General features: G+C 47.6%; 1 protein-coding gene across 22 annotated transcripts in view; it reads right to left on the bottom strand.

Annotated features, from left to right (window-relative positions):
• Nucleotides 1-247: 247 nt before the first annotated feature.
• The window catches only part of Rhogap100f (Rho GTPase activating protein at 100F), a 58,451-nt gene continuing 32,076 nt past the window's right edge, over nt 248-26,622 (bottom strand). For 5 of the 22 annotated variants that reach the window (XM_076444485.1, XM_076444484.1, XM_076444497.1 and 2 more), the window contains 19 exons: nt 15,735-15,848; nt 14,551-14,751; nt 13,737-13,895; nt 12,914-13,143; nt 12,569-12,827; nt 11,998-12,009; nt 11,061-11,313; nt 10,169-10,429; nt 9,919-10,077; nt 9,677-9,840; nt 9,121-9,469; nt 8,722-8,961; nt 7,957-8,345; nt 7,743-7,875; nt 7,535-7,654; nt 7,305-7,465; nt 7,041-7,233; nt 6,582-6,862; nt 248-2,972 (listed from right to left, as the gene is read on the bottom strand). In XM_076444485.1, the coding sequence (XP_076300600.1) occupies nt 2,694-2,972; nt 6,582-6,862; nt 7,041-7,233; nt 7,305-7,465; nt 7,535-7,654; nt 7,743-7,875; nt 7,957-8,345; nt 8,722-8,961; nt 9,121-9,469; nt 9,677-9,840; nt 9,919-10,077; nt 10,169-10,429; nt 11,061-11,313; nt 11,998-12,009; nt 12,569-12,827; nt 12,914-13,143; nt 13,737-13,895; nt 14,551-14,751; nt 15,735-15,848 (3,957 nt within the window). In that variant the 3' untranslated portion in view covers nt 248-2,693. Of the gene's footprint in view, nt 3,272-5,419; nt 5,484-6,581; nt 6,867-7,040; nt 7,234-7,304; nt 7,466-7,534; nt 7,655-7,742; nt 7,876-7,956; nt 8,346-8,721; nt 8,962-9,120; nt 9,470-9,676; nt 9,841-9,918; nt 10,078-10,168; nt 10,430-11,060; nt 11,314-11,997; nt 12,010-12,568; nt 12,828-12,913; nt 13,144-13,736; nt 13,896-14,550; nt 14,752-15,734; nt 15,849-17,472; nt 25,701-26,622 lie in introns of those variants that run through there. The other 17 variants (XM_076444488.1, XM_076444498.1, XM_076444491.1 and 14 more) reach the window with 16 other exon arrangements.

Genomic DNA, 26,622 nt, shown 5'->3' with positions numbered 1-26,622 from the left:
TCTTCCGTGATCTCGTAGCAGTCTTTGGCGATTTCTCTCGCGGCGGTGAACGCGGTTCTCGCTCGGATTTCTCAGTCGATAATTATATCAGTCGATTATCAGTCGATTATCAGCGTTGGATGTGCACGTTTCTCTTCGTGAAGGAGATATCCGTGAAGGTGAAGAATAGTCGCGGTGGTCCCATTGGTTATTTATGCGCGTTTCGTCGAGTGTTTCGTTCGAAGAAAAAAGGAAACTCGTGGATCGCTCTCTCTCTCTCTCTCTCTCTCTCTCTCTCTCTCTCTCTCTCTCTCTCTCTCTCTCTCTCTCTCTCTCTCTGTGTGTGTGTTATTGTGCGTCTGGCGACAGGATTGTTCAGCCTTTGAAACAGTGGTACATGATGATGATCTTTCTTTTCCCACGCGATTGGAACTCGACACGCCGACTACCAAAGCGATAAACATTTTATAAACACAACGTTACAACGAAGAAACGTATTTCTCTCTCTCTCTCACTTTCAAAACGGTACTAACAGCAATAATACTCTCGAAAAAAGTAAACACATATTTAGCGACTAGATACTCAAGTCCAGACTGTTCTACGAACAGCGTCAAAAATGGCGCTTCGCTAACGACGTAACGAACACGTCGCCCCCGGAAATGATTCACGAAAACGGAATACGTATGTATATTCTCTTTCAATTCTCGTAGGTAGACCGCGGACTTTACGCATTCACCACGCAAAATGGGTAGGCGCAGTTTGAAACAGTGGACAGACTTGAGAAATTTAAGAATGTCAACTTACGTACGTTATTCGAGAATTAACCCTTTGCACTCGGAGCTATTTTAACTCGAAAATTAAACATTTCTTCCGATTTAAAATATTGCCATTTTTTTATGAGGTTTCTGAAATTTGGTGGATATGAAATTGATATTATACCTTATGAAATACTTAAATGTTCAGTAATTGATTAGATACATACATATCTAATAATGTAAACAATATTTTCGATAATGGTACAGCAATTTTTAATGGCGCCTCAGAGCCACTCGAGTGCTAAGGGTTAAAGAAATCATTGCTTGACCCTCGTTCGCCGTAGTCGATGCAAACAATTTTTATTTTCCATAAAGTTCCGCAGTCTACTCGTAAAGATCGTGGACGTGGGCAGCGAGCTCTTCAGACAACTGTTAGAGGACTCCGGTTCCTTCAGACCTAACTCGAAGTCTGTTCCACAGAGTTCTAGTTAGACGGTACCTCGGGTAACCAGACATTTTAGCCTTTCTCCAATGTAATCCTGTAGATTTCGTCGAGAAAATGCGAAAGATCCGGCAAAGTCTCAAGCAATAACCCCCACAGTCCCTTCAACGAATAGTTTAAAAACTAAAGTATGCCTACTGGTAACAAAAAACGTTCCAACGCTTCAATAAAGTGCCTGTTCCGACAGGCTAGTTCCTCGTTCATAATATACTCACGAGCAACACCTCTCAGGTTCTCCGTACTCGTGGACTAGAGTTGGGCATGGATTAATGAACATATTCAATCATACAAGAACTAACAATATTGGTCATGGTTCGGCCGACGATCGTCCTCGATGGACAACACCGAACCTATTCGCACTAAAGATATACAGATTAGAAATCGACTAGAAAGGCAGAAGGGGTTAATTCAACAATCAACAATCCATGACTAGCAATCAACAGTTTCGGTGCCGGTGATCGGATGACCAGGCATTGCCAATTAATGGAATCAATATTATCAACGAACCATGTGCGATGTGTGTAAAATAAGTAATGAGACTGGTAACGTAGCATTCGATTCGGCAATAATCTTATGAATTGAAAAAAAATCGTTCTCATTACTTAACACATTAACCGGTGATTATCCCATAATTGTTGAAAGTCTATGGTTCAGGGCCGAGGATTTTTTAAAAGAATCCTTCAATAGCAACAGCAATTTTAATCATAAACCAACAACTCACCCTCGATAACAAAATCCAATAATTTCCTTCGGGATTATCGTGTAAAAGAAGATCTTTAAGGGTGTAGATCTGGCTCGAGCGAGAGTGTGGTGGCACACATTATTCGGCAGCATGTAGCGGAGCCGCGAGAAGCATTGCGCAGCGCGACAGTGCTGCCACTGTCACAAAACAGCGGCGGCACTGTCACGAAACAGTGGCAGGCACTGTCGCGCCGTCCAATGCTTCTCGGGGCTCCGCTACATGCTGCCGAATAATGCAAATTACGCCTCGAAAACGCAAAAGTAGGCCATTTTGACGATCTCGCGCGCTAGATTAATCTTTTATCTAGCGATTGTGACTACGTAGGGGCCTCAAATGTGCATTAGCGAGACGAATACCGTCCGTAGCCGGACCCTTGCAATCTCGTGTACGTATACAGTGTCTAGCGGTGTTGAGTGTGCCATCACACTCTCGCTCGAGCCGGATCTGCTTCCATTTGGTGCAGCACAATTATTGAAAAGCCTATTAATAGGCTACCGGTAGATAAAGTGTTGATTTACACACCTCGCACCCAGGCTACCAGAGAGATATTCACTGTTCGATGCCCAACGCTGTATATCCGGTGTTCATCATGATTCCCATATCTAAATTAATCTTTCGCCCGAAGAAAAGCAAGAGATTCTTCGAATGACTCGGTCAGATCAACACGTTCAAGCTATTGGGAGTATTCGCATGATCGAGAACTAGGAGACACCTCTCAGTGGGTCTTGGGTACGTGTTGGTGTCGATCGTCGTCGCTCGCCTCGGCGTCGCCTTCGACGCCTCTCTCGCCTTCTTCAGGATGCGGTGTGTTACCCTCTTCGGTGTCGACGCTGCTCGTCGGTGTGATTTGCTCTGTCCCAGGACCAGCTGCATCAGCTGTCACCCCGTTGTTGCCCTTCACGAGTCTCAGGTCGCCCAGCAGGCTCTTGTTAATTGGCTCCGGCGATTCTTCCGACTCCTCACTGCTAGGTGAACCGGGTGACGAGACTATCACCTGTGCAAACAGAGACGCCGCCAGGTCAGCGTCGTTCTCAGTCAATTCTACGACCGGTCATTCATCTAAGACAGTGCTGTTCAGTCAGCTCTAGAGGCGACCAGTGTCGCCTGACCGATGACCGCATCCCCACCCGTCACAATATCACGTGAACTCATCCAGTAATCAGAGAAGGGAGAACTGTACTCCCCTCCGTTCCTTTGGTCTGACGACACCGACTTCGATACCTCGTAAACTGAGTGCTACCAGTGTGACCAGATTGAGACTCTTTCTTCCGCTCTATCCTTCTATGGCGCACACTGGGACAAAGAAGTTTGCGTTAAAATTCAAGAACTTTTGACAGAAATCAGATAGAGCGACGATTCTTCTTTTTTAGATTAACCCTTTGCTGTCGGAGCTATTCTAATCCATAACGCAGCTCTTTTGTAACACGGTTTTCTTGTAATTCTGCGAGTTTTTGCAGGCACCATCGTCGACTTTGTTCTAAATGAAATATGTTGTAGTACATGCGAAATTAGGGGGAGTTTAAGTCATCATTCTGCCGGTTTCGAATTTTTTTAGAAATGGCAGGCCTTCAAAGTTTTCAATTTTTGCCCATTTTACCGAAAACAGGCCTCACTTATGAATTTTTATCCCAGGAACTGTTTGTCCGATTGAGCTACAGTTTTCTTTGTTTTATTCGGAAAGGATTGGGCTAGTACGAAATAATTTTTTCAATCTTGAAAACCAGCTCATTGTGACGCCAATTTTTATGACTCCATCTTTTTCAAGGGCTCATTTTGAAGGGGAAACTTCAGGGAATATAACCATATTTCTTTCAAAATTTAAATCACTCTGGCCCCTCGTCGAAAAGAACGTAAAATAAGAATTTGTTTAAATTTTTCGGCGTTATAAAGTTGATTTTCGAGGTTGAAAAAATTATTTCGTACTAGCCCAATCATTTCCGAATAAAACAAAAAAATGTAGCTCAATCGGACAAACAGTTCCTGAGATAAAAATTCGTAAGTGAGGCCTGTTTTCACCAAAATGGGCAAAAATTGAGAACTTTGAAGGCCTGCCATTTCTAAAAAAATTCGAAACCAGCAGAATGATGACTTAAACCTCCCATAATTTCACATGGAATACAACATATTTCATTTAGAACAAAATCGACGATGGTGTCTGCAGAAAGTGATCGATTTGGCATGGAATGACCCTTGCGCCTTTTCATTTCTCGATAATGCACAGACGAGCTTTTTCAGTAGTCAAAAGCTCTAGATAAAAGATCAATCTAGGCCGCAATCGCCCTACTTCTCCCTTATTCCGCAATATTGCAAGTTTAATCTAAAAAAAAAATCGCCGTTCTACCTGGTTTCTATTAAAAGTTCTTTTCAACGACCCCCACTTCCCAATGTCACGTGACTCTATTCCCCTCGATCTCCCCGATCTGGCTACACTGCGCGCTACGCGTGCATGTTCTGCAGAAAATGCGGTGTGGACTCGGGGACAGGACCACTCGGGGACAGGACCACTCGGGGAGCCCTAAACGTGAACAGCACTGATCTAAGGTAATGCACAACAAGTCGTTAACTCTTTGCACGTTCTCGTGGGTATGCTTAGTCCGAGATTAGACTGTTCGACTCTGTTGTGCAAAGAGTTAAGTGGCCGGAAACTGTGAAGCAGGAGGAAGTTGTGATGTTTCGTGGTGTGAGACGAGTGTGAATGCGAAGACACGACTGGAGGGGAACTGTTTCGGTCGGGAAGAAGTTCTCGGGTGATGAATGAATTGTGAATGATCCCGTCTCGTTAGATGATTCCTGGTGCACGTTAGGTGACTTGGCGAATGTCTGCGAATGTTAGGTGATTTATTAAGAGCCCTGCAAATTGACTATCTCGGTCATGTGAATGGAGAAAGAAAGTGCAAATGTGCTGTTGTGTACGAGTGCGAACTGTTCAGTGTGAAGTTTAAAAATATGAAGGTAGATAGCCGTGCATTCGAGTTCAGTTCAATCGGAATGTTCCGGAGTGTGAGAATCAAGTGAAAAATAAATGAAGTGCTACGGAAATCGTTGAACTGAATTCAAGATGCAGCAGCTGCGATACGAGTGAAACATGCTAGGATACATTCACGATCCCTCAGACTGTCAGCGATGAAAGAACTACCGTGAACCGAATGATCGTTTAATTAGAAAAATATGAATGAGGACCACTTGACCTGTATATCTTCCTCTCAATCTGCTGTCTGACTATGTAATCTCTGTCTTGTGATCTCTGACTTCTACGTTGCATTTCATCGGCTGGTTCAACGACCAAGGGAGCCTTGGTTTGTACGTATACATATTGTATCGTTAGATTGGATCGAATGTGCATCGGTTACTCTGACATCTGACATCGGGCCATGCAAGTGAATAACGACAACTAAAGGCTGAATGTAACGCGCGAATGAAAAATGATAATAACGATAATACCTGTGCAAGAAGCGGCGTCTCTGTGCTGTCAGCGGTTTGGTAGAGCCGGCAATTTGCGCTTGCTCTGAAGAATACGTGCCCAAACGAAAAAAGATAAAGAAGACAACGTAAATCGTCACTATATAATGGAAAGACGTCGAGAGAGAAATAGAGAGAGAGAGAGAGAGAGAGAGAGAGAAAGAGAGAGAGAGAGAGATAGAGAGATTGGCGGAGAGCGGAAAAAAAACAAAGAAAAACAATCACCCACCCAATTAACGGACAGAACTGACACATCGAGACATGCACGGAGGTGTTTTCTGGAGTGCTAGAATATATATTTACACGGATTCGTTCGGAGATACGATATTTGCAAATTCTTCGCCACGGTCAGCTTCTTTGCTTCGGACAATTATATATCTTTAATATTTAAGAAACTCAATTAGGCAATCAAGCTGCGCGAGAAGAACGATTTGCAAATTGGGGCTTGACGAAGAACCGCGGCGATAAACTCCAAGTGAAACCGACCACGATATATATATATATATATATATATATATATATATATATATATGGGTGACGATGAATGAACATGAGTAATGAATGAACGGAACGGTATCGTTGATTGTGACTTGACGTTATGGAGGCGCGTCAGGGTTGTTGTTCTGCGAAGCGAAACAAAGGGGAGAAGAGTCGTTTACTTGGCCTACCATGCTGTTCACAATACGCTTGAAAAAATGGTGCATGTAGGACACGGATAGAGAAGCAGATATAGCGAGAGAGACACGGTTAATCGCGTTCGTCGTAAACACGTTTTTCTCTTCACGTCAACTTTCCTGGTCCCTTTTTGCTCCGCGATTATTTCACTCTCTTTAATCGGCAGAACCAGAAAACTTGAGATCTCCTGATTCTCTTTTGTCGCTTCTGTTCCGCACATCCGGTAACGGAGGATGCCACCCAGTCAGACGATTGGACTCTGTGTCGTTTTCATTGCAAATCCTACTTTGGAGGCTGTTTCTAGAGCGTAGAATTGGGTATCTCGAATATGTCGCCTATTGAACTTCAGAGGAGGCTTTCTCGCCGGCTTAATGACTCTCGTCAAAGGCCGGAAGAGGTTGCCGAAGAGAAGCGAGAGATCGGAACGAACGTCGCCGAGATAAGTCGGGTATACCTAGGAGACACTGACCTGTCGAGGTTTGACCGGCGGCGGCGGACGAGTGGAGGGAGCGAGGGCTGCGGTTATTGTAGTTGGGGGCTGTTGATGAAGTGAGCGTTGCTGCTGCCAAGGCAGCCCTGTGCGTCCCAATGTTCCCTGCAGCTGATGATGCACCTGTTGTTGCACCTGTTGCTGAAGCTGCGGCGGCGGCTGCTGCTGCTGCTGCGGCTGCAGTTGATGATGACTGTTGCTGTGCTCGACCGCCGGTGTAATTCGAGGAAGCGCTGAAGCGACTGAAGAAATCTTCCGAACTGTCTGTGAAATGAGCGTCTGATTATTCGGTTCCTATTCTTCGTGTCTGAGTGTTTCATCAGGGATGCCACAGCTCACGTCGTCGAGCAATGGTGCGCGCTTTCGATGATCGTGGGCCGGGAAGAAATGACGAAAGAGGCAGGGTCTAGAAAGAGTGTTAGTGAATGACGACATTACCTGACTTAACGGGCCAGATCTCCAACAGATACTTCAGCACAGCGATCGGCTGCTGGAAGTCCAGCGAAGGTCCGCGTTCCTCGGAATGCAGCATCAGGACTGGCCCGAAACAGACTGCCAGGCTGGCAGGAGACATCTTGTTGCACTGGGACACTACCATCGCTAAGTGGTCCAGCAGGTAGATCAGTGTACACTGTAATAGATGATGACGATGATGATGATGTGTATGGTTAGTGTTCTTTAAACGTCTGACTGGGGACCCACCCTGTTCACGTTCGGTAGACAGTCCAATATACTGAACATCAGTTTAGCGTTGCCTTGGGGGTCATCCGGCACACAGACGGCCAATGCGTCGACCATCATCTGGTAGAGGCACTTCGTGAACAATGGTTGTGGAAGTTCTCGTAGATAGTCCTTTAGCACACCTAGGGAATTCAGCTAGGATGTTTAACACCGTCACTTGGAAGTGGTTCGCTTTGATCATCCAGGGTTACCTGTTATGACATTGATGTCGGGCACATTGTCGGGTGACAGGTTCACCGACCGAGCGTTCCTCTCGAAGGCTTCTCTCAGTATCCTCTTCTTCGTCGCCGACCCGCAAAGTCTGTACAAACCTGTTGCCAATCATAAAAGATGTGAAACACTAGGTCACCAGGGTACCTCTTTCAAACAGAAGGGTGAATCGTGTGAAAAACCACTGACCAATGATGTCGAGACCCCTTCTCTCGACCTCCTCCACGCACCGCCAGACGATTATGGGAACGTTTGGCACATCCATCGCCAGGGCAGTGGACACTCCACCAGGAACTCCTCCAGTTTGGCTTTCTCGACTCACCTGGGGACACGTCCGACTCTGATGAATCCGCTTCGACGGAGAAACTCAAATCATTGGGAATGCTGTTCTATAAATACTTACCACAGTGTCAAGGTCAACCCCGAAGAGCGGCGCCACTCTGGTGGCCAGGGATATCACCGGGAGTCCCCTTCTCCTGAAGGTCTGCTGAGCGTCGGTGTACCGTAGTCTCAGATAGATGGTGCCACGTGGTTCGACCTTGACAGCTAATTGATGGACTGGTGATTCTTTGAGTAGCGTTGCCAGGTGCACGGATCCCTTGTAGCAGAGTTTGTGCCTGTACTGTGGGTCCCAGGAATATACGAGCAGGTCCAACTGGCGGTTACCAACGAGATCCAGCTCGAAGGTCTCGTCCCAGTCGAACATCAGGTCGCCGGTCCTCACGACGGTCCTCGCCTTGTGCACCCTGTCGCACTCCAGCACGCAGTACAGGTCCCTTAGCCCACAGCTGGCTGTTTCGTACGCGAGAATAGAAAGAGAAACGTTTGGACAGGTCGTGCTAGGCCGGGAAGCGACCAAGAGACTGCAGGAAGACCCTGTACCCTAAACCGTCGCGCAATGATGTACCCAGGTACTCTCTGTGCCGCACACTTTAGCCCATAATTCGGCTAGAACAGAAAGTGCCATGAATTCCTGCCACAACTTGAGGAGCACGAAGAGTATCGTGTATATCACCGCGCGACGGCCACCCTGCCGCCATTCGAGAGTTAGGGGAAGGTAGATCTACTCTGCAGGCTTTCCGAAGAGAAGCGAAGCGATCCTTTTCCGGTCTAAGTGGTCTGTGCAACGGAGATGCCGACTATGGGATGTGCACACTCCCGAACGTACCTAAGTTAGGCTGACCTGATGGGGTGGAGGGCGTGGTAGCTGCTGAAGAGGACGTAGTCGATCTGAGACCGCGTCCGGCGAGCAAGTGGACCCATAAGAGTCCGCTGACTCCACCCGCGAGATCACCACCGCTGGTCTCCCCTAGGGAACTCAAGAGGGAACTGGTCGAGCTCGGTGTCCCTACAGTGGGAGGCTTCTCTATCTTATACTTGAGGAACTCTGCACACACCATCATCATTTCTAACAAAAGACCAGGCTGTCAGTCACCCATTTGCATCACGAGGACCTATCGTCCCCCAAGGGTGTAAGGTGAACACCACCCATAAGGGACCATCACCCTGTGCGCATACCCTAAACAATGCAAATGGGTCTAGTCAAGGACATAATATGTTTGCCCACCTGCAGGGTTAATATCTAACAGTCTTTGATCCTGAGTTCTAGTAGGCGTGGGGGTTGGTATGCTTCTCGTCGACTCCAGGTCCAGTATGTTCCTGATCCTCCTGACGGAGGTGGCTCTCTGCGCGGTGGAGCTCGACAAAGATGGTTTCTGGTTCGTCAGCGATGTGCGGGCGCTCGATGCGACCGAGGCCGGTCTCGGATTCGTCGCTCCTCGGTGACATGTGGAGCTGATCGCCGTCGACGCCCTCAGGTTCGCCAGGTTCACCTGTTGCGCGGACGCTGACCTCGTTGACAGACGGTCCAGGGTGCTCGAGAGAGGTCTGTAGGCACCGTAGCTGCCATACTCGCCCTGCGAAAACGCACTAATCGTTATAACTAGACGGCGGATTTTATGCATTTATGGTAAAAATTAGTAGCTGCCGAACAATGAAAAGTGTTTCCAGCTTGTTAAAATGATTAAGGTAAGAATTAAACGTCTATCTGGCTCCAGTCTCTTGCACACGATGCAGACAATTTTTATTTTGCAGAAAATAAAACGTCACGGTCCTGCTTTTACCTGATTCGCAGCTGCGTGGATGTTCTCTGCGCTGTAAGTATACCGAGGTGGCCTAGTCGTGGTGGCCCTGATTTGTTCGTACAACGCGCTGGTGCTCGGTGTTCGACTCAGCCATGCTCTGTACTCGTCCGATGTGAACACACTAGGTGATGACGGTATCCTCCCTGCAGACACGGTTAACTGTCCAGTATAGCTCCCGAATCAGTTAAGCTTATATAAATTGACTGGGAATGAGTTGGTACCTCTGTCACGTCGAATGGAAGGCAATTCAGGCGCTGACAACGCCCCGTCGCTATCCTCCTGGTCTATCAACCCTGATGCTACGGTGCTGAGGCCGGACCTAAGGCCAGGCTGCTGGGGTAACGTTCTGCTGCTGCGAGGCAAGGAGTTGGATCTCAAACCTGAAGTCAACGAGAGACAATGTTTTCTTATTCTTCAAGTACAGAAGGGGAAACGAAGATCTAGGGCATTGGATATGTGGTGGGGACTAACCCGAGGAACTCTGACCAATCTGCGACCTAGAGAGCGTCGCCAGGTGCGACACAGCACTGCTTTGCGAAGGGTTGTTCATATTGTGCCTGTAGTAATAGTACGCCGACTTAGGTGAACTGGAACACGTCGCCTCAGTGTCTGACGCGTAGTCTAATGGCGGACGGTGCCTCCTTGTTAGGGTACCGAATTGACCCTGTCTCTGCGTGCTGGTTGTGTCCGCTTGGGTGCCGTACCTCGTCGTGTATCTCAACCCCGACGTTCCTGGAAGGTAGCATATCAAGTAGTATAGTTTGAAAAATATTTTTCAACCCTTACGTAGTCAAACAAAATCTATAGATTATTTAAAAGCGTTCTGTAGTCAACATGTTCGCAGAAATTCTCGTTATAAGACTATAAATTAATACAGGGCGAACCACGAATCGTGACCAGGAGAAATTACTCCGTTATCAGCAGCCCGATCGAAAATGTTTTTGTCAGGTGTAGCACGGTTTCAAGAGAGCTTTCACGTGATTATATCAAAGTTACCGAATTCGTCTTGAAATTCTCTAACAAATAGGCGTAAAAAAAATGGTTGGTGTGTTTGCAAAAAGTAGGTGACCTTAGAAAATAATGAAAAAAGGAGCCGACGAAAAGTTTGTTATAATCACGTGAAATACTGTAGTATTTCTTAGAGGAGCATTGACAAATTGTTGAAAGAAATACAGTAAACGGGTACCCGGTTCACCACACAAGGGTTAAAGTTGATTCAGTGGGAAAAACGGGCCGAGACTCGATAATCCGGATTTTCCCTGTCGAGAGTTGTAAGTTGGCAGGAAGTTCTATGTTTGTCGAGTTTTATTTTAGTCAAGGACAAGTTGATTTTTTAAATTGAGTCTTCAGCGAGTTGGTTTACCTGTTTTCAAACTGGATCTGAGTAGAGTGTGTCTAGCCGGGGTAGTTATGCTTGTATAGTCGACGCGGGGTAGATGCTGGTCCGATCCGCTTCTGGGCATGATCCTCCCGCTTCCGGTATGCTGACTGTAACCATAGTGCGACGACTGTGTCTGTCCTGATAGTCTGCTGCCAACTGATTGCATCCCTGCGCCCGTGGACATTCGTCGACCGCCATTCGAAGGCATTACCGGGCCCGTGTAAAAGGAGTGTACCTAAATTCGTGTGTCGTCATCAGTGCTATTCATTCAACGAAATTTATGCTGTCGTCGGTTCTTCAATCACAGCGACCCCATAGATTTTACATTTTCAAAGATAAGAACTTGTCTGTGATCGAAGAAGCCTTCAAAACGAGTTACTGAATCACGAGCAATGGATCTCTCCGGATTGATTTATGTTTGTCTGGGGTTCAATCCACTTCGGAGATCCATCGATCGCGACACTATGACAATCACGGATCGTCCTGGGTAGAGAATACTCGGAAAGAAAGAAATCGAAAGAACGAACGCATAGCAAAGCTGACGAGGCAACATAAAGAGGATCCACATTACCAGTAGGGACATACAGAGGCGAGTCAACTCCACGTGGATACCGACAATCATTCGTCACATTATCGTAGCTACTTCGTGTTAAATAATGATTTTTTTCAATTAACCAGTCAAGAGGATTTTTATTTCAATCGTAAATGGTCTTGTTTAACCCTCATACGCTCTTCAGGAATTATGTTTCACTTGTTCGAAATGGAATCGATTTGGAAAAAGAAGACGAGCGATGTATGGGGGTTAAAGATTAGGCGAGTTTTCGTGGACGAATGCTTGTCCGTCCAGGTCGGGCACGGTGCAGAATATTGCGCTCATACACAAGTCTAGATATCAAGAAAGAGTTTGTGGTTTCTTTACCTTTGTGAAATCCTGGTTAATATCAATGTAGCATTCATTCATAGAACCAATTAGTCATGTGAAACACGTCGTCGAAACACGATTGAAATCGCGTGCCGTCCATTACCCAATCCATTCGAACGGTCTCTTCAAATTAGTCTGATCATTTCTGAATAATTGCCTCCAAAAAAGGTTCAAGCTCAAGTTGAATGAATATTATTCTTGCCACAAATGGTTTGGTCGGACGGCACGCGTCATAGCGATCTCTATCAAGAGTGTCTCGAGACATTGCCACGAATTCACCATTTTCTGATTAATCGCGATTGCAATCGAAGACAGAGAAAGGCAAACAAGTGTCAACTTGGTGCAAACAGGTATGTGAAAGGGTGCTCGATCCACATCGTCTAGAACATCTATGTGTGATCTACTCCCGACGGCAGGTGGAGACTCGTGACGCTAAACCGAAACCCAGTCGAACGTTCTTCGACACGTTCTTCATCTTACAAGAAATCTAGGTGCTATATTTTCATCTTGGAGGTCCCAACCTGCCGCAGGATTCCGGATAAAGATCGACTGGATCCTCAAAACTTACTTTTTCAGCCAAGCTCTCCAACGTTTTGGGGTATCCACGCTCGTAGGGCTGGAAATGTTGCGTCGCCGAAGGTTTTGGCTGATGCGTGATGACTGGTGGCGGTGGTGGTTGGTAGGACCAGTGTCCTTCCGGTCTAGAATTGTAGTACAAATCGCCGTTGCTAGATCCCAGGTCCTGGCTAGATCCTAGACCCGTCAGTCCCAACTTGGACTTAGATGGTAACATCTCACGACCATCCCCACGCCTGCGATTACCGTCTCTGCAATGATCAAGTGTTCCCAGATTATTATAGAGGCCAGGAATCTCGCTTCCGGAGTGAAGTTCAGATTAATTGAGGATTCGTACCTGATGTGATTACTCGTTGCATGATCGCTCTCGTCCTCGTTCAGTTCCCTCTTGATCACCACGACCGGCGGAGCCTTGTGCTCTGTTTGGCGACTGTGCGAAATTGGCTGATGCTGGCCGTGTCTCGTCGCCAGGACTAGCCTCCTCGGTATCGACATTATGATCACCACGTCGTCCAGGCTCATGTGCGTCACGTCGACCAGGTTCACCGCCAGGATCTCATCCCCTACCTGATGGATACAGTTATGTAGCTGGTTTAGAACGCTGGAGTTGGATGGAGGTGTTTAACCAGGTTTTTGGTGAATTTGGTCCCCACTCGATACAATACAATGAGTCTTTGACTCTTTCTTTTTAACGTATGCTACCGAATAATGCAAATTACGCCTCGTAAACGTAAAAATAGGACTTTTGAGGGCGATCGCGGCCTAGTTTGATCTTTTATCTAGCGCTGTTCACTACTGACAACTCCCATCTTTGCATTATCGACTAATGAGACGGCGCATCCTACACCCTTGCGCTCCCTATTACTGAAGTTGAGTCGCGACCTAGAGAGCCCGCGTACCCTAACTCAATATTACGCATCCCCATATCCAAGAACCCCACATGTCCCTCCACGGGACGGTCTAAACAAAGCATCCAGTGGCATAGCGGTTGCCCCCCATAGGCGGCACAAACCAACACCGCTCCTCCAACGTGACCTAATGGCCCGGCCCCCAATGGGAGACGAGTTTTAATAAATTCCGAGGCCGAATTGGCTCGGTTGCGCAGCGGCAATTAGGTTCTAACTCGACTTGCGGCCCGACGAAAGATAAAGAAGTCTCACCTTCAAGCAGCCGCTGTTATAGACGGCGGTCTCCAGGGCTATCCTCGAGATAAAGACGCCGTCGTTCCTGTCGACGCCGTTGCCCTCCCGTATATAGAGCCCGAGAGTCTGCCCCGGCCTTTTGATTATCTCGACAAAGTGGATGGGCTGCTTCGGGTCCTGGTAACCAATGTCGCCCCGGTGACAATGTGCGCCGACAAATATTCCCGCGGAATTAAACGAGCAAATAAGAAAACGGCTCGGAGATTGCCGCATTGTCCGCCGGGTAATTAGACCAGGGCCGGTCAGAGGGGAGGACATAATTCACCGTAACAAACGTCGCGGCCATGGACCGGGGATTGCTTTTGACTACCCCAGCAACGATTTGGTCAGTTTTCGGCTATAGGCCCTACAATTCTAAGCATTCGTAACTTGAAAAAATTCTATCGTGCGGTCGAGATAATGGAGAACATGTCTGTGGTTACTTTCACTTTCGAGATATGTATTGTCGTTTAAAGTTTTCGTCACAATGAACATCACATTATTTCTTTCAGCCTTCCGAATTTATTTTCATGATTTTTTTCTGGCAAATACGTAAATTGTGAAGTTCAATTAATGCATAAATTCTAATTTATTGAAATTCTGTTTTGCGGCGTTTTTCCTGACAACCACAGACCACAGACATATGGAAAAGCTTAAGACAAAAGAATTGTACGACTTCTTTACAAGAATTCCCAGACAAGGTCTAGAAAATGATAGTCTACGACGTAGACTTCACGTAGAAGACCCATTCGAGGAATTGGCGACGATGCCGAGTGTTTTGAGAGCGGTTTACCTGCATGGCAATGAACTTTTTCGCCGCCTCGGATGCCTTCCTGCCCATTTGTCTCGGCTCGATGACCCTGACAACCATCTCACCCCTTCGTTCGACAGTCTCGAGGGCCGCAGCTGTCGAGGCGTCATGATCGTTCTCGACGGTCTCGATTTGCTTGAAGATCTCTGTGCTGATTCCGCTCACCTGCAACGACAGGTCCTTCTACTTGAACGGGTGCAACGCGAACCCACCGAACACCGGACAACGTGAAACTGGTCCAGCTCTCTCTTTTTCGTTGAACGACTCTTAGAAAAGTCCCTCGTTCGGGACGCGACAATTATCTCGCAGCTGGAACAGTTTCACGAGACGTCGCAACAGTCCGATGGTTCCTTCTAACTCGATTCTTCTTTCTAGTTTGTTGCTAATTGGATCGATCACTCGGATATTTGTTCTACCGGCGCCATGCCAGTACAGCTCAGTTAGACAATCGAACTTCCCTCGAAATCGATTAACCCGTACACCCCTGCTGTGACCGGGCAAAAAATCAATTTTCAGTTCTTTCACACAACTGTCAAATGTTAAGGAGAATAACTAGGATCGAAACACGTTGATGTTGTTCGACAATTAGCAAAGTTGCTTTATAATTCGTAATAGACGATCGAACCGTTGCGCCGAAAACATTTAAAAATTTTTAGAATTGGTTAAGGAGAATTGTTCACGTTGAATTACTCGCATGTATCGGTTCGGCGAGAAAGTAATTTCGGTATTTCGAGGTGAAATAAAACCGAATTTTGGGAGAATTTATGAAGCTACCAGAAAGATGACAAAATATCATCAAACAAAATGGAAAATATTTGACTGATTAAAGTAAAATTGAATAGAAATTACTTTTTTGCCAACCCAATAGTACTCGCAATCTCGAAACGTTTAATTTGGCGTTTTAAACAAAGGTGCAAGTAGTTAAAAAATTTATTTATGTCGTAGAAAATTGAGTGCGAGTAACTGAAGGTTAATGGTTCGGTAAGTCGGCGAATTTACCGAGAAATGTTGATTTTAGAAATGAATCGTGACCCATCGGACCGTGACGAAACACAATCCAATTTCGGAGAGATCGTATACAGTTTTTGAGAAGGAAAAAATGTCGAAAGAACGAATGGGAGGACCCCTGACGGACTCGTTAAGGATAAAACGGTATGGGGGGCTACCTTCCTGAAGTCTCCTTGGATGACCATGGGGGGTGGTTCCTTGGGGCGCAACTGGTTGGCAGGTGCCTGCCTCCCAGGACTTGCGCTTATGTCTGTCACTTCTCCCCGGCCCTCCTGCAACGAAATTAACGGCACTGATTAGCGCGACATTCTCTGCACTGCTGTGGCACATAATTGGTCCATTAGTCGGTAGCCGGAGGGTCTTTATCTTGACCTTTATGTCGAGTCCTCAGGCAACCACTAATTTTCATTTAACCATGCATACACATGTTGTACACACGTGACTGAACGGTTTCACAAATTGCTACTGATCCCGGTCCGATTATCAACCCACATACGCCACTGGAGGGTGAATATTCACTCGGTGTTCCGGATATATCCTCTATTATTTATTATTTGCAAATCCTCTATTTTTACTTGTTCGAGCCCCCCACCCACAAGCCACTTAAACAAATTTCATACAATCCTCTTGATCCCGAATCTGATACACTCGACTGTGACACTGTTAATTCTAATCTTCGCAAATCCTCCGACTATCTTTATTGGCTCCGAATAAATTTGATGCAAAATAAAATGATTTTTTTCTCCAACGAGAGCGTAAAGTGGGTGAATCGCTGTGGGATCGTTTCAGCGGGACATTATCAGATCAGCGTGGACGATCGAATGTTTGCAGGGCTTTATAAATGAGGGAGCAGATTTAAAAGGCTGGTAGGATCGATTCTTCGCGGCGTAGGGCCACGCGATATTGAATCGACGGGCTGATTAAAGGCTCGTCAAAATTGCAGGCGCTTTTAGCACGTTCAGCCCCCATGAAATAGAGAGCGGCATCGTGTTCCAGGTTCTGCGACGCGAAAAATAGGCTAGGCAGTGTTACACTCTTTTGTCGTTCGCCGAGGGCAGTAGGCGGCGATCCTAATCGGTCGTCCACGCGTGGAGCCTGAATAATTCCGCCGAATCCCGAGAGTGGTACGATTAAAGAACAGTGGCTCGCTTTGTGCGCGACCAGCCTCGGCATAACTGATAGCTCCATTCCTGGAATGACTCTCTCTCTCTCTCTGTTGTCCTGATATCGCCGGAGACAATGGACGCTAAGCTACTTGGTTCCCTTTCATCCGCTCGGATGCCAGCTAACAGTCCGGCACACGTGAAAGCCGTAAATACAAGTACGTTATCCGCGGGGAAACGAGAGACCGATTTAACGGAGCGACCAGAGGCTCGTACGATTCAACGGGACAATGGGTTCTCCTGCAACTGGGACATGCTCCTTAAAATCCGTGCTCGAGAAATGTTCGCCGATCGATTATGTCGGGCTAAGAAACTTGTCCGCGGTTGCTTGTAGCTTGCCACTGGTCATCCATCATCCTCGAACTCCTGTGTGTTTACACCGAGGTCCAACACCATGGATTTAGAACTAACTTCCGATAGAGCCAACTGTTGATGAATCAAGCTACAAGCAGACCGTAGTTACCGAAGGACATGGTACTCGAAAGCAAAAGCATGATAATTCAGATTGGCTGACCCTCTATGTTAATCCTGAACGTCTACAACAAGGGACATCGAGAATCAACGTCGTCCGGTAACGATCGTCGGAATCCACACGTTTCTCACAAACAGATCTCGACCCACGGTTAAACCTCGATCACCTGTCGATCACGTATCCGCGTCTCGGTCGACCTACACACGCATATCCCCTAAGCAAACTATGATCGTACGGGGACGAGGATCGGGTATAACGCACCCCGTGCAGGCATGTGAAGAGCACGAGCCACGCGGCGGAGCCACACATCCGGTCACAGAGCGACAGCAGGGACATCCAGACTTGCGCGGCCGATTTGCAGCCCCGTTTGTTCGAGCCGTCCTCGCCGGTCCCAGGGCCGAGCTCTTCGAGCTTCGTGCAGCCGTCAGCGCCCCTGTCCCTCGCTTGATCCTGCGTCCAACCGGCACACTGTTGGCGATGCTGTTCCTCTCTCTTCCTTCCTTCGATGGTGTCCTCGCCGCCTATCCAACCTCCTGCGCCTGTCTTGGTCAAGCGTATCGTGGCGGCCCGCGTATCCATGCGTTTTCACGGTTCGAAGGACTCCGGTGATAGGGTGCTCTCTCACGGATAAACGACGACGACGACGACGACGACGACGTCGACACGGTCCACCCTTGTTGCGCTCTCTCCTTGTCGCCCTTCTCCTTCTCCACCTCCTGCTTCTCTTCCTCTCCTCTTCCTCCTGAAACCTCCCTTTACCGGTCGCACCAGGCAGCCCTCTCTCACCCTTCAGTCGGATACCCTAACCCCCGGCGGACCCTAACCCCGCGCTGGCGGCGGAGGCCGCTAGTTTTCCACGGTACTGTGGACACACCACGCGACTCGAGGACTACGGGTCCACGCGACAGAGTACGCGGATTACCTTACGGGAGAAGAAGCAGCCCGAGCCACCCCTTTGTCGCGCATATATCCTACCTACCCCATGCTGGCTAATATGGCGGGAAGGAGCGCTCAGGAGCGTACGAGACCGCGCCTGCGTCCCTCAACCGGCTTCGACGCCGGGAAAGGGAGTGTGGGTGAGTATCGACCCGACGTGACGTCACTTCAACGAACCCCCCGTTCCCGTCTCTATTCCTCTCTCGCTCCGCGCTCTACCCACGGTCTATACCACCCCCAGGCCACTGCTCTCGTACTCTGTCGCTCGCGTGGATTCTCGGTTACGCTGCCGGTTACTCTCCACCCACCCTCCACCCACTCCCCTTTACGTCGCTTTTCCTTCGAGTTCTCTCTCGTTCTCTCATCCCCCTTCCTCGAGCGTTCTCTTCCTCTGTTGGTCTTCTTTTCCGCTCCACCGCCGCACAGGTCCGGATCGAAGAATTTCGTGACATTTTGCTGGAAGATCAACTTTCCCCGTATATCGATAACCACCGAGTCGAGCAGGGAGGAAGAGTGCGTGGTTCTCGCACAGCCTGCGTATTAGGTGTCATCTCTCTGTTACACAGCTCGTGTGGTTAGATAAATAGGTAATTATACCTCCTCAAGGTCTTGGGAACAGACATTTTTGCATATCGCAAGTATCGGTTTCCAATAGATCGCAAGAACTACCGAAATGTTCGATGTAACCTCCGCAAGGTCTCGGCGAGGAGAATTTTGTACGATTTCGCCGAATGAAAATTCAAATGATCAAATTGTTACAGAGTTGATCCGTCACCGAACTCTTCGATCCAGGTCCCCGAGCGCGGCGACAATGCGATAGGACAACGTTCCCCCCCTACCGTCCACCTCCTTTCGCCGTTCCTAGCGTCGCGTTGTGCATCTTTTTCTGTACCGCCAGCCGAACGAAGCGCGAAAAGCGAAAGGCACGCTGCTCTCTGCGACATCGTCCAATCTGATCCGAGTCTCTTTAACCAGGATTCTCCGAGGATTATCAATACTCGTCTCCCTGTTTCTCTCTCCCTCTCTCTCTTTGGCACGTCGCACGATCGTTGGAGAGTAGAGAGTACGTTCTCTCTCTCTCCCGGAGAGACCCCTCTCTTCGTTTCCCACGATTTACGAGGAGCACCGGTCCTCTTTCGCTGCGACACCAGGTGGTCCCACGTATTTTGTATCTTTTTCCAACGCGGATCCTACTCATCGATCCCCTTTCCCTTTCCCTACTTCTCCTCCGTCCTCCACCCCCTCCCTACCTCTGTTCCACCCCCACCTCCTCCTCATCCTCCTCTCATTATTTTTACTTCGACCTATTTTACCCGTTCGAGGATATTCATTTATCCCCCTTTTATTTCACTTCGCGGTTGTTCACCCCTAATTGCAACCACTCTTGACATCTTTCCACGTCTTGTGTCCCGCGACCAACGATTCCCTTCGCGAGCCCGTCGAAATCTGTCGACTTCGTACAGGGCGCTGCATAGCGTACGGGACTTTATCGAGGATACACCAAATCAGCTTTAGAAAGCTTTCCGTATATGTATTTTCGCGCACAGTGATCGTGAAATACAACATCGGTTTTTATACAAGGGTTCGGAAATTTGAATCAACCTGTACGAAGGATAAACGCTTCGCTTTATCTCAATAATCATATTCCGTCTCGAGCAGCGCTGGTTCTCACAATGGAAACCTGTTACTGCATCGTTCGCGTTCTTAGATCTATACTGCCTGTACAGGCCGTTTCATAATATGTGGGACACAAGGTTGGAAGCATCCACGTTGCTATAAACATTTTTTCACAGATGTGAATTCGTATTATTGTATGTACCACTGCACAAAAGTTGCAAACTTGTCTTTCGAGGAAGGTCCAACGTATTTGAAACATCCGGTACAAGAGATACCATAAATGCTTTGTCTAGTCTCGGCTACTCTTGACGTGTTTTCTCATCTTGTCACGACACGACATGGTTCCCGCTACAGACTTACAAAGCCACAACTCGACCGCCTTTGTTCTTCTGTTTGAATCCAGTTTTCTACAGGCTGTTCCACATTCGAGATACATTTGTGAAAAATCAATTTCGCCGACCGAACTGGTAACGCAATTTTAGAGTACATTTCCAAATGTGACGAGCATGATAATCGCGAAATTGTCCGTTGAAAGAAATGTACCACACGCTATGAAACGACCTGTACAGAAGGAAAGCGGTTTCCCTCACGATTCACCGTGCTACCTACTCCAAGTTCCTGCATCACGTACTTCTATAAGAATCTCTGTAACTCGTGCAGCTGGTATCAAGGAACAACTGATTAGGTTCAAGAGATTTCACTTGTCTCCGCGTACGTACAGCTGAGTTGCGAATTACTGCTTCAGAACCTTCGCCTAAGCTTCAGAATAAACCTAGCATGTTTCGCCTCGCTGTAATCATCGCCCTAGGAAAAATTCCGAAGAATTACTCCCGACTGCGTACGCTCGCGGTGACCCCTCGAGCTGGCAGCCATTCAGACACTCGCGAGCGAAAGATCGCCGTCGATAAAAATGCTGAACAAAATTTTCTGTGTGTCGAGTGTAACATTTTCGGATCAATGTGATTATGCGCATGTATTATCCCGTCCCCGTGGGTTGTTTTAAACGGGTCCCATCTGACCCAGTTTCCAGTGGCAGACACCCCGAACGAGGATTCCTGAAATTTTCGGCAGCTCCCTTTCCCTCGCCCTTTTGCAGGCTGCTTCGCATCGCGAGTGCTTCGGCTTCTCTTCGGTCTCTCCACCCTCCCCATTCCGGCTGAATGTTTCTTGGCTGTTGTTTGGATACCCTCCCCGCGCTTTACTACCTCGACATCCCCCAATCCTCACACATTTGGACGACCGACAAACAGAAAATATATCATTAATAGACTGCGGATTTTATGCATTTATGACAAAAAGGGGTACGTACAATTTAAAACAGTGGACATATTAAAAAGATTTCGGGCCACCAGTGTATTAGATTCACCTTAGCAAGATCATCGAAAGAAGAATGAAATTTTTATTTGGCTCCTGTGTCTTGCAATCAATGCAAACATTTTTTTATTTTGCATGAAGATCCGCACAGTCTAATCATTAAATATAGATTTTTCATTTTTCCGAGTGATACATAACCCCTTGCCCTACATATCGTGTCAGACTCGTGATGAAGACTCTAATAAATATGCATGTTATTAATGTCCTCTAAATCGAGACTAAATTCTATTTTGGATTTGTTAGTGAATAGTTATTGGAGAACATATAAATTTTCTTGTGGTTTAGGAAATTACGAACTACAAAAAACGTTCCAATCACTGAAACCGTAAAATAAATCGTAGGACAAGGGGTTAAATGATTTTTCCGCAACTCCCAGCCAGATGGGGTTGAATTTCGAAGGGTCGTTTTGGCAGCTATCAATTTTCGGCGACCTTCGCAGACCGATCGACAGTTCTCCAGATCGTTAACAGTCGCGAGTGTCCTCCGGCTGAAAATTTTCCAACCCCGATCCCCGATTCTTCGTCCCAACCAACCCCAATGCTGCCTGTCTTCACCCTAGTCACATATTTGTCTCTTCTCTTTGATGTCTGCTTATCCCTCTAACCTCGCCGTCTCTTCCTCCCGCCCTCATCCACAAGTTCATCAACCCCTCATCCATGAAACCCGTCGCTGAAAACTCCGCGTAAGGGGTTGTAACGGCTCGCAGCGATGCGATTTGCCCGGTGGAAACGGCAACGATGCCGTTAGCAACAAATAAACGCTGTCGCAGCCGACGTGATCTCCTTCGTGACACAATGTCGGTGAACGTTCAAGCGAATTTCTTTTTATAGGAGCTTTCGCGAACACTGTCCCGGAGACAGTGTATCGAGCTGATTCTCCGCCAAAGTTGCTTAATCAGTCAGCTGATTTTTAGGAGGAGAATTAGCATTTTGTACATTTGTGTTTTCGCGACTTTCTTCCGGGATTACGTCTTCACGGTCCCCGGTTAATCCCCCTCTCGTCGAGCTACACTAATTGCTCTGTAATCCGATTAGATACAGCACGCCAGCCGAACGTAACTGGAAACGTCCTCTGATCGAAAATGATTTCGTAAAGTGTCGTTAGATCGCTCGACGGAAACCTTGCAAAATTTACAACAGCCTCCTCCAAGTCACCGATCCTCTAAACCAGGCCTTCAAACTTTTGTTTCTCGTTGTATGTATACAAAAATATTAAGTAAACGAAAATTTGCATGCGTCATTGTTATAATGCGACGTGTAACAATAAAGTTTTATTCATTTTGTATTTGTATTGCATTTTTTAAAAGTATGTTTACCTAAAGTGCGGCCCGCTGTAACGTTCTGTAACGTTACGCGTCATCAAAGTGACACGTGAAACCATTTGGGTTGGCCAGGCCTGCTCTAAACTATGCCTTATTGTGTATCGATATCTTTAAAACGGAGGTTCCAACGAGAAAATGTCATCACGCATTTTCGACGTAGTTTCAACTCGAGATTCGAACACGCGTGTTCGTTTTTTGCTTTCGATCCAGGTACTCGTATTGCGAAGAAGTTTGATCACAGGACCGTTTAGCGCGTGTCTCGGGATCATGCCGGCCATTGTGAACAAGGCGGAATCAATTGCGCGGGGAATCACCGCGCCGATTTAACGGCATCACGTCGCGATGATAAAACGATCGGCCCCGGCATTATTGGGACGCTAAACACACGTACGCGCGCATAACCACGCACACGGGCACGCGGGTACAGGTCGGGTGCGAAGGGAATCCACGAGGACGAGAAGCGTGGACCAGTCAAGACACGTAAAATCCGCCCATCTCGCGGAAAGGTCGTCACGCATGCGCCGGACAACGCGGTTCGAGGCTCAATGAAAACACGCCACGCTCCGATACCGCCCGCTACTACCGAAAGAAAAAGTGGCCCCATTCAAATTAATTCCTCGCGAGATTATTCGTCCGATCCGACTCGCCTACAATAGATCCGATGATCCATATTTCCTACCTCGCCGTGCCGGTCCCGAGCTCCGGCATCGAACGAGTGCCGAACGAGTTTGTTGCATCTGGGTCGACCGTCCATTAACCATGGAGAAAATTCTCCGACGAGAAATTATAACATTCGGCACAGTGCTGTATGCGTTCCACATGCGTAGCCACATCGGTACCTCGTGTCAATTCGACACAGTTTTAAATTTGCCCGAAACTTCGTCACTTCTATCTTTTTAATACGAGACACGTAAAAAATGAATTTCCGTAAATGCATTCCGCATTCCGAAAAAATCAATTCCGCGCTGTCAAAACTAAAGGTTTTGAAGCTGCAACAGCATCGACTGCTTCGATGTCACATGTAAAGGTTCGTAGCGACGCGATTTGCCCGGCGGAAACGACGCCGCTGGCAGTAACAAATAAACGGAAATGTCACGGACAACGTGCACAAACGCGCGCGACTCGGTTTCTATATGTATAATATTCAATTTCTTTATTAACAATCTAGCAAAACATTTGCTTTGTACCTTCCTGATCCAGTTTTAAGCATTTCGTGTTGAAAGAAATTTACTGCATGGTCCAAATGATGGAAAATATCCGATTTTTCTTTGAAAAAAATTTCCGCGAACAGGGCCTACATAGTGACTCCTCAGACGCCCCCCCTTAACGAACGCTGTGCAGCGCAAACTGAATTATTTTCACGTAGAGCGGTGGCAATTTTATAGGTTTGGGGATGAAAGGGGTGACGGGTGGGTGTTTGGTGAAGGGTCGAAGAACGGAAAAGGAAGCCAGAGGGTCACCCTAATGTGTCCCGCTGTGCTGGATTTAAGGCGGCCGGCTCGCCACGGTTCTGTTTCAATTTGGCACCGCTCCATTGGCTCGACGTATACTTTCCCGATGGTATCTACCCCACTGGCAACTGGAAAAAGTCATCGTGCAGTATAAAACACGATTTGGGGCGGTGCGGCGCGGCGCGGCGCGGCGGCGGCCCTCTCCGCTTCTCTCCTACGGAATAAGCAGCCGCGATAAGAAACGCGAATTCATTCCCCGGGCGTTAACGTAAATATCGCTCGCATTCACCGCGAAGGTATTCAAGGATAATCCCGGGGATCGACGGAGGGGAAAAACTGGATAAAAATCCGTTGAACCGATCGGAGACGACAACGGGAACCCCTGTGCGCTGCGGAGGTTCTCAACTTTCGCTGGAACCATACGAACAAATTAATATTCAACCCAAAAGTTAGCGCAAACTACTGCGAACATAAAATGATTCATCGTCGTACAAACCATTGCAACCCAATGGATCGATACATAGATTTCTAAATTATAAATTTCTAAATAAAAATGATAAAATTGATCAGAATTCGATGGACAAAGGAGATAATTTTTTACGAGGTGTTAACGTTTAGGATAAGTTGAGAATCGTTGGCTGCGCGACGTTCAAGAGAGGAGAAAAATGAGACGAGACGTCCGCGGAGAAGGAGCCGGGCGACGGTATCATGAAGCTACGCTACTGCGCGTAGTAGCCCGGAAGTATCAGTAGTAAAACGTAGTAGTAAGTAGTAACGGCGTATACGCAGGCGTACGCACGTTCGGGGTCGAAAAAATGTAGCACGGTGGGAGATTCGAGGACGAAACGGAGCGAGACGGAGGATCCGTTTGCAGTTCTCCAGAAGGAGATGCGCGGAACACCGGTGGTAGGGGTTGTTCGCTGTGGTGGGGGTAGTTCGAAGGGATGGAGCTGGGAGGGGAGTGGGCGGAGGGGGGCGGGCTGGTTAATAAGAGAAAAGAAATATGGAGCACGGAATGATGAATATAAAATAAGAAAGCGATGGACTGTGAATGGATGAGGGCGGAAAAAATAATTGAAAGACTCCAATGGGCATGAGTGACGACCGGAGAGTAGTCAATTTCGTGTGAAAGACAATGCAGTCTGCGATTCGGAAAAATTTTCCGCCACTGAATAGTATTAGGGACTTCCTGTTAATTTTATCACTAGAATAAAATCCCTAGGGACTGACAACTTTGTCTAAACGTTTATGGAGCATGCTCGAGCATGACCAACGGTGCACAACAGGGACATAAATCTCTATACATGCCATTCCGAATCAACGCAAAAAATAATCGATTTTTTAAAGTTGGCAAGCCGGGCTGCCCTCTCAAACAGACTGGTCCGAGGACGAAGCGGAGTCGAAACCGAAAGAAGCACCCTTGGGGGATGCAGGGACGGCTCAAGAGGCTGAGCAGGAAAAGCAGTCCGAGGGAAACAAAAGATCGGGGGAGACAGGGGGCTGCAATCGAAAAAGCAAACGAGGTAAGACCAAACGTTTGCGAGAAAGAACGGTGGAATAAGACGAGAGGGGGAGTGAGACAGGGTCACGCGAAAAATTCTGAAGGAGTAAGAGAGATGGGGTGGTGGGGCGGGGGATGACAAAGAGGGGTAGGGTCCTGTAATACGATGTTCAGCGTTGTGCGCCTGCGTCTCGCGATCCTGAAGTGGCTCCGACTGAACTGAATTCACTTGTCGGCGTCTGTGTGACACCGACGAACGTGTATGTGAATCCGCTCCCCTCTCTCCCCGCTCGCCCCACCCACCCGAGTTCGCCCCTCCCACCCCCGCCCGTCACGTCCTCCCAACCGCCCACTTTCTACCCCCAATCCACCCCCTGTTTCTGCCTCTCTGTCCGGGTGTTTGACCACATTTCCACACTGGGTCTGTGTGTGCATGTGCGCGCGCCCGCGCTCGATCTCTCTCTCTCTCTCTCTCTTTCTCTCTCGAGTCTTTCTCGTTCTAGTGGAGGTCGATGCACGCGCCGGTGTGGACTCTATGTGTCTGCCGGGTCCATGTACATGCAGGAGAGTACGCCGGGAAGTATGTACACCCCCCACCCTCTCCCCTACCTCCGCACCGTATGTACGTACCGAAGTACGCGGAATACGTGACATATATTGCGCCGATGTACCGGCTTTTTACCGAGTTAATACGAACCGTTGATCGCAACAAAGCTGCATGTCCGATTTTTTCGCGGATTTAACTCTGGAGACCCGGTGATCCGCCTTCCGCGCACGGCTAAATAGAGAGGCCACGATGGTTCTACAGACCTGGAGGGCGGTTTAGGCTATCTCGCAAGAGCTTTCCCCTGCCCGCGTACGGCGCACGGGTTGCATTGGACCCGCGATTTTTAAAAAATTGCTGCTTTTATTTCTTTTTTGACAATAGATTTGCTACAATCACGTGGAAGCTCTCCTGAAACCGTGCTATATCTGATAGGAACATTTTCGATCGGACTGCTAATAACAGAGTAATCTCTAACTGATCACGATTCGAGGTTCATCCTGTATTTTCTTACATAGAGATTGATTCCTTTCTTTAGTGAAGCACATATTGTAATAAATAGACTGCGGATGTTTAGGGTAAAGTGCCCAAATATGAACCACTTTTTGTTGATTATTTTAGAATGCTCTTTTTCGACCGAAAAATTACCAGTTGTAGATGCATTTCC

This window comes from Lasioglossum baleicum, chromosome 20 (genome assembly GCF_051020765.1).
Source record: "Lasioglossum baleicum chromosome 20, iyLasBale1, whole genome shotgun sequence".
In the NCBI taxonomy this organism is placed as follows: domain Eukaryota; kingdom Metazoa; phylum Arthropoda; class Insecta; order Hymenoptera; family Halictidae; genus Lasioglossum; species Lasioglossum baleicum.
The sequence above is the reverse complement of the archived record's forward strand: the minus strand, read 5'-3'. Positions and strand labels throughout refer to the sequence as shown.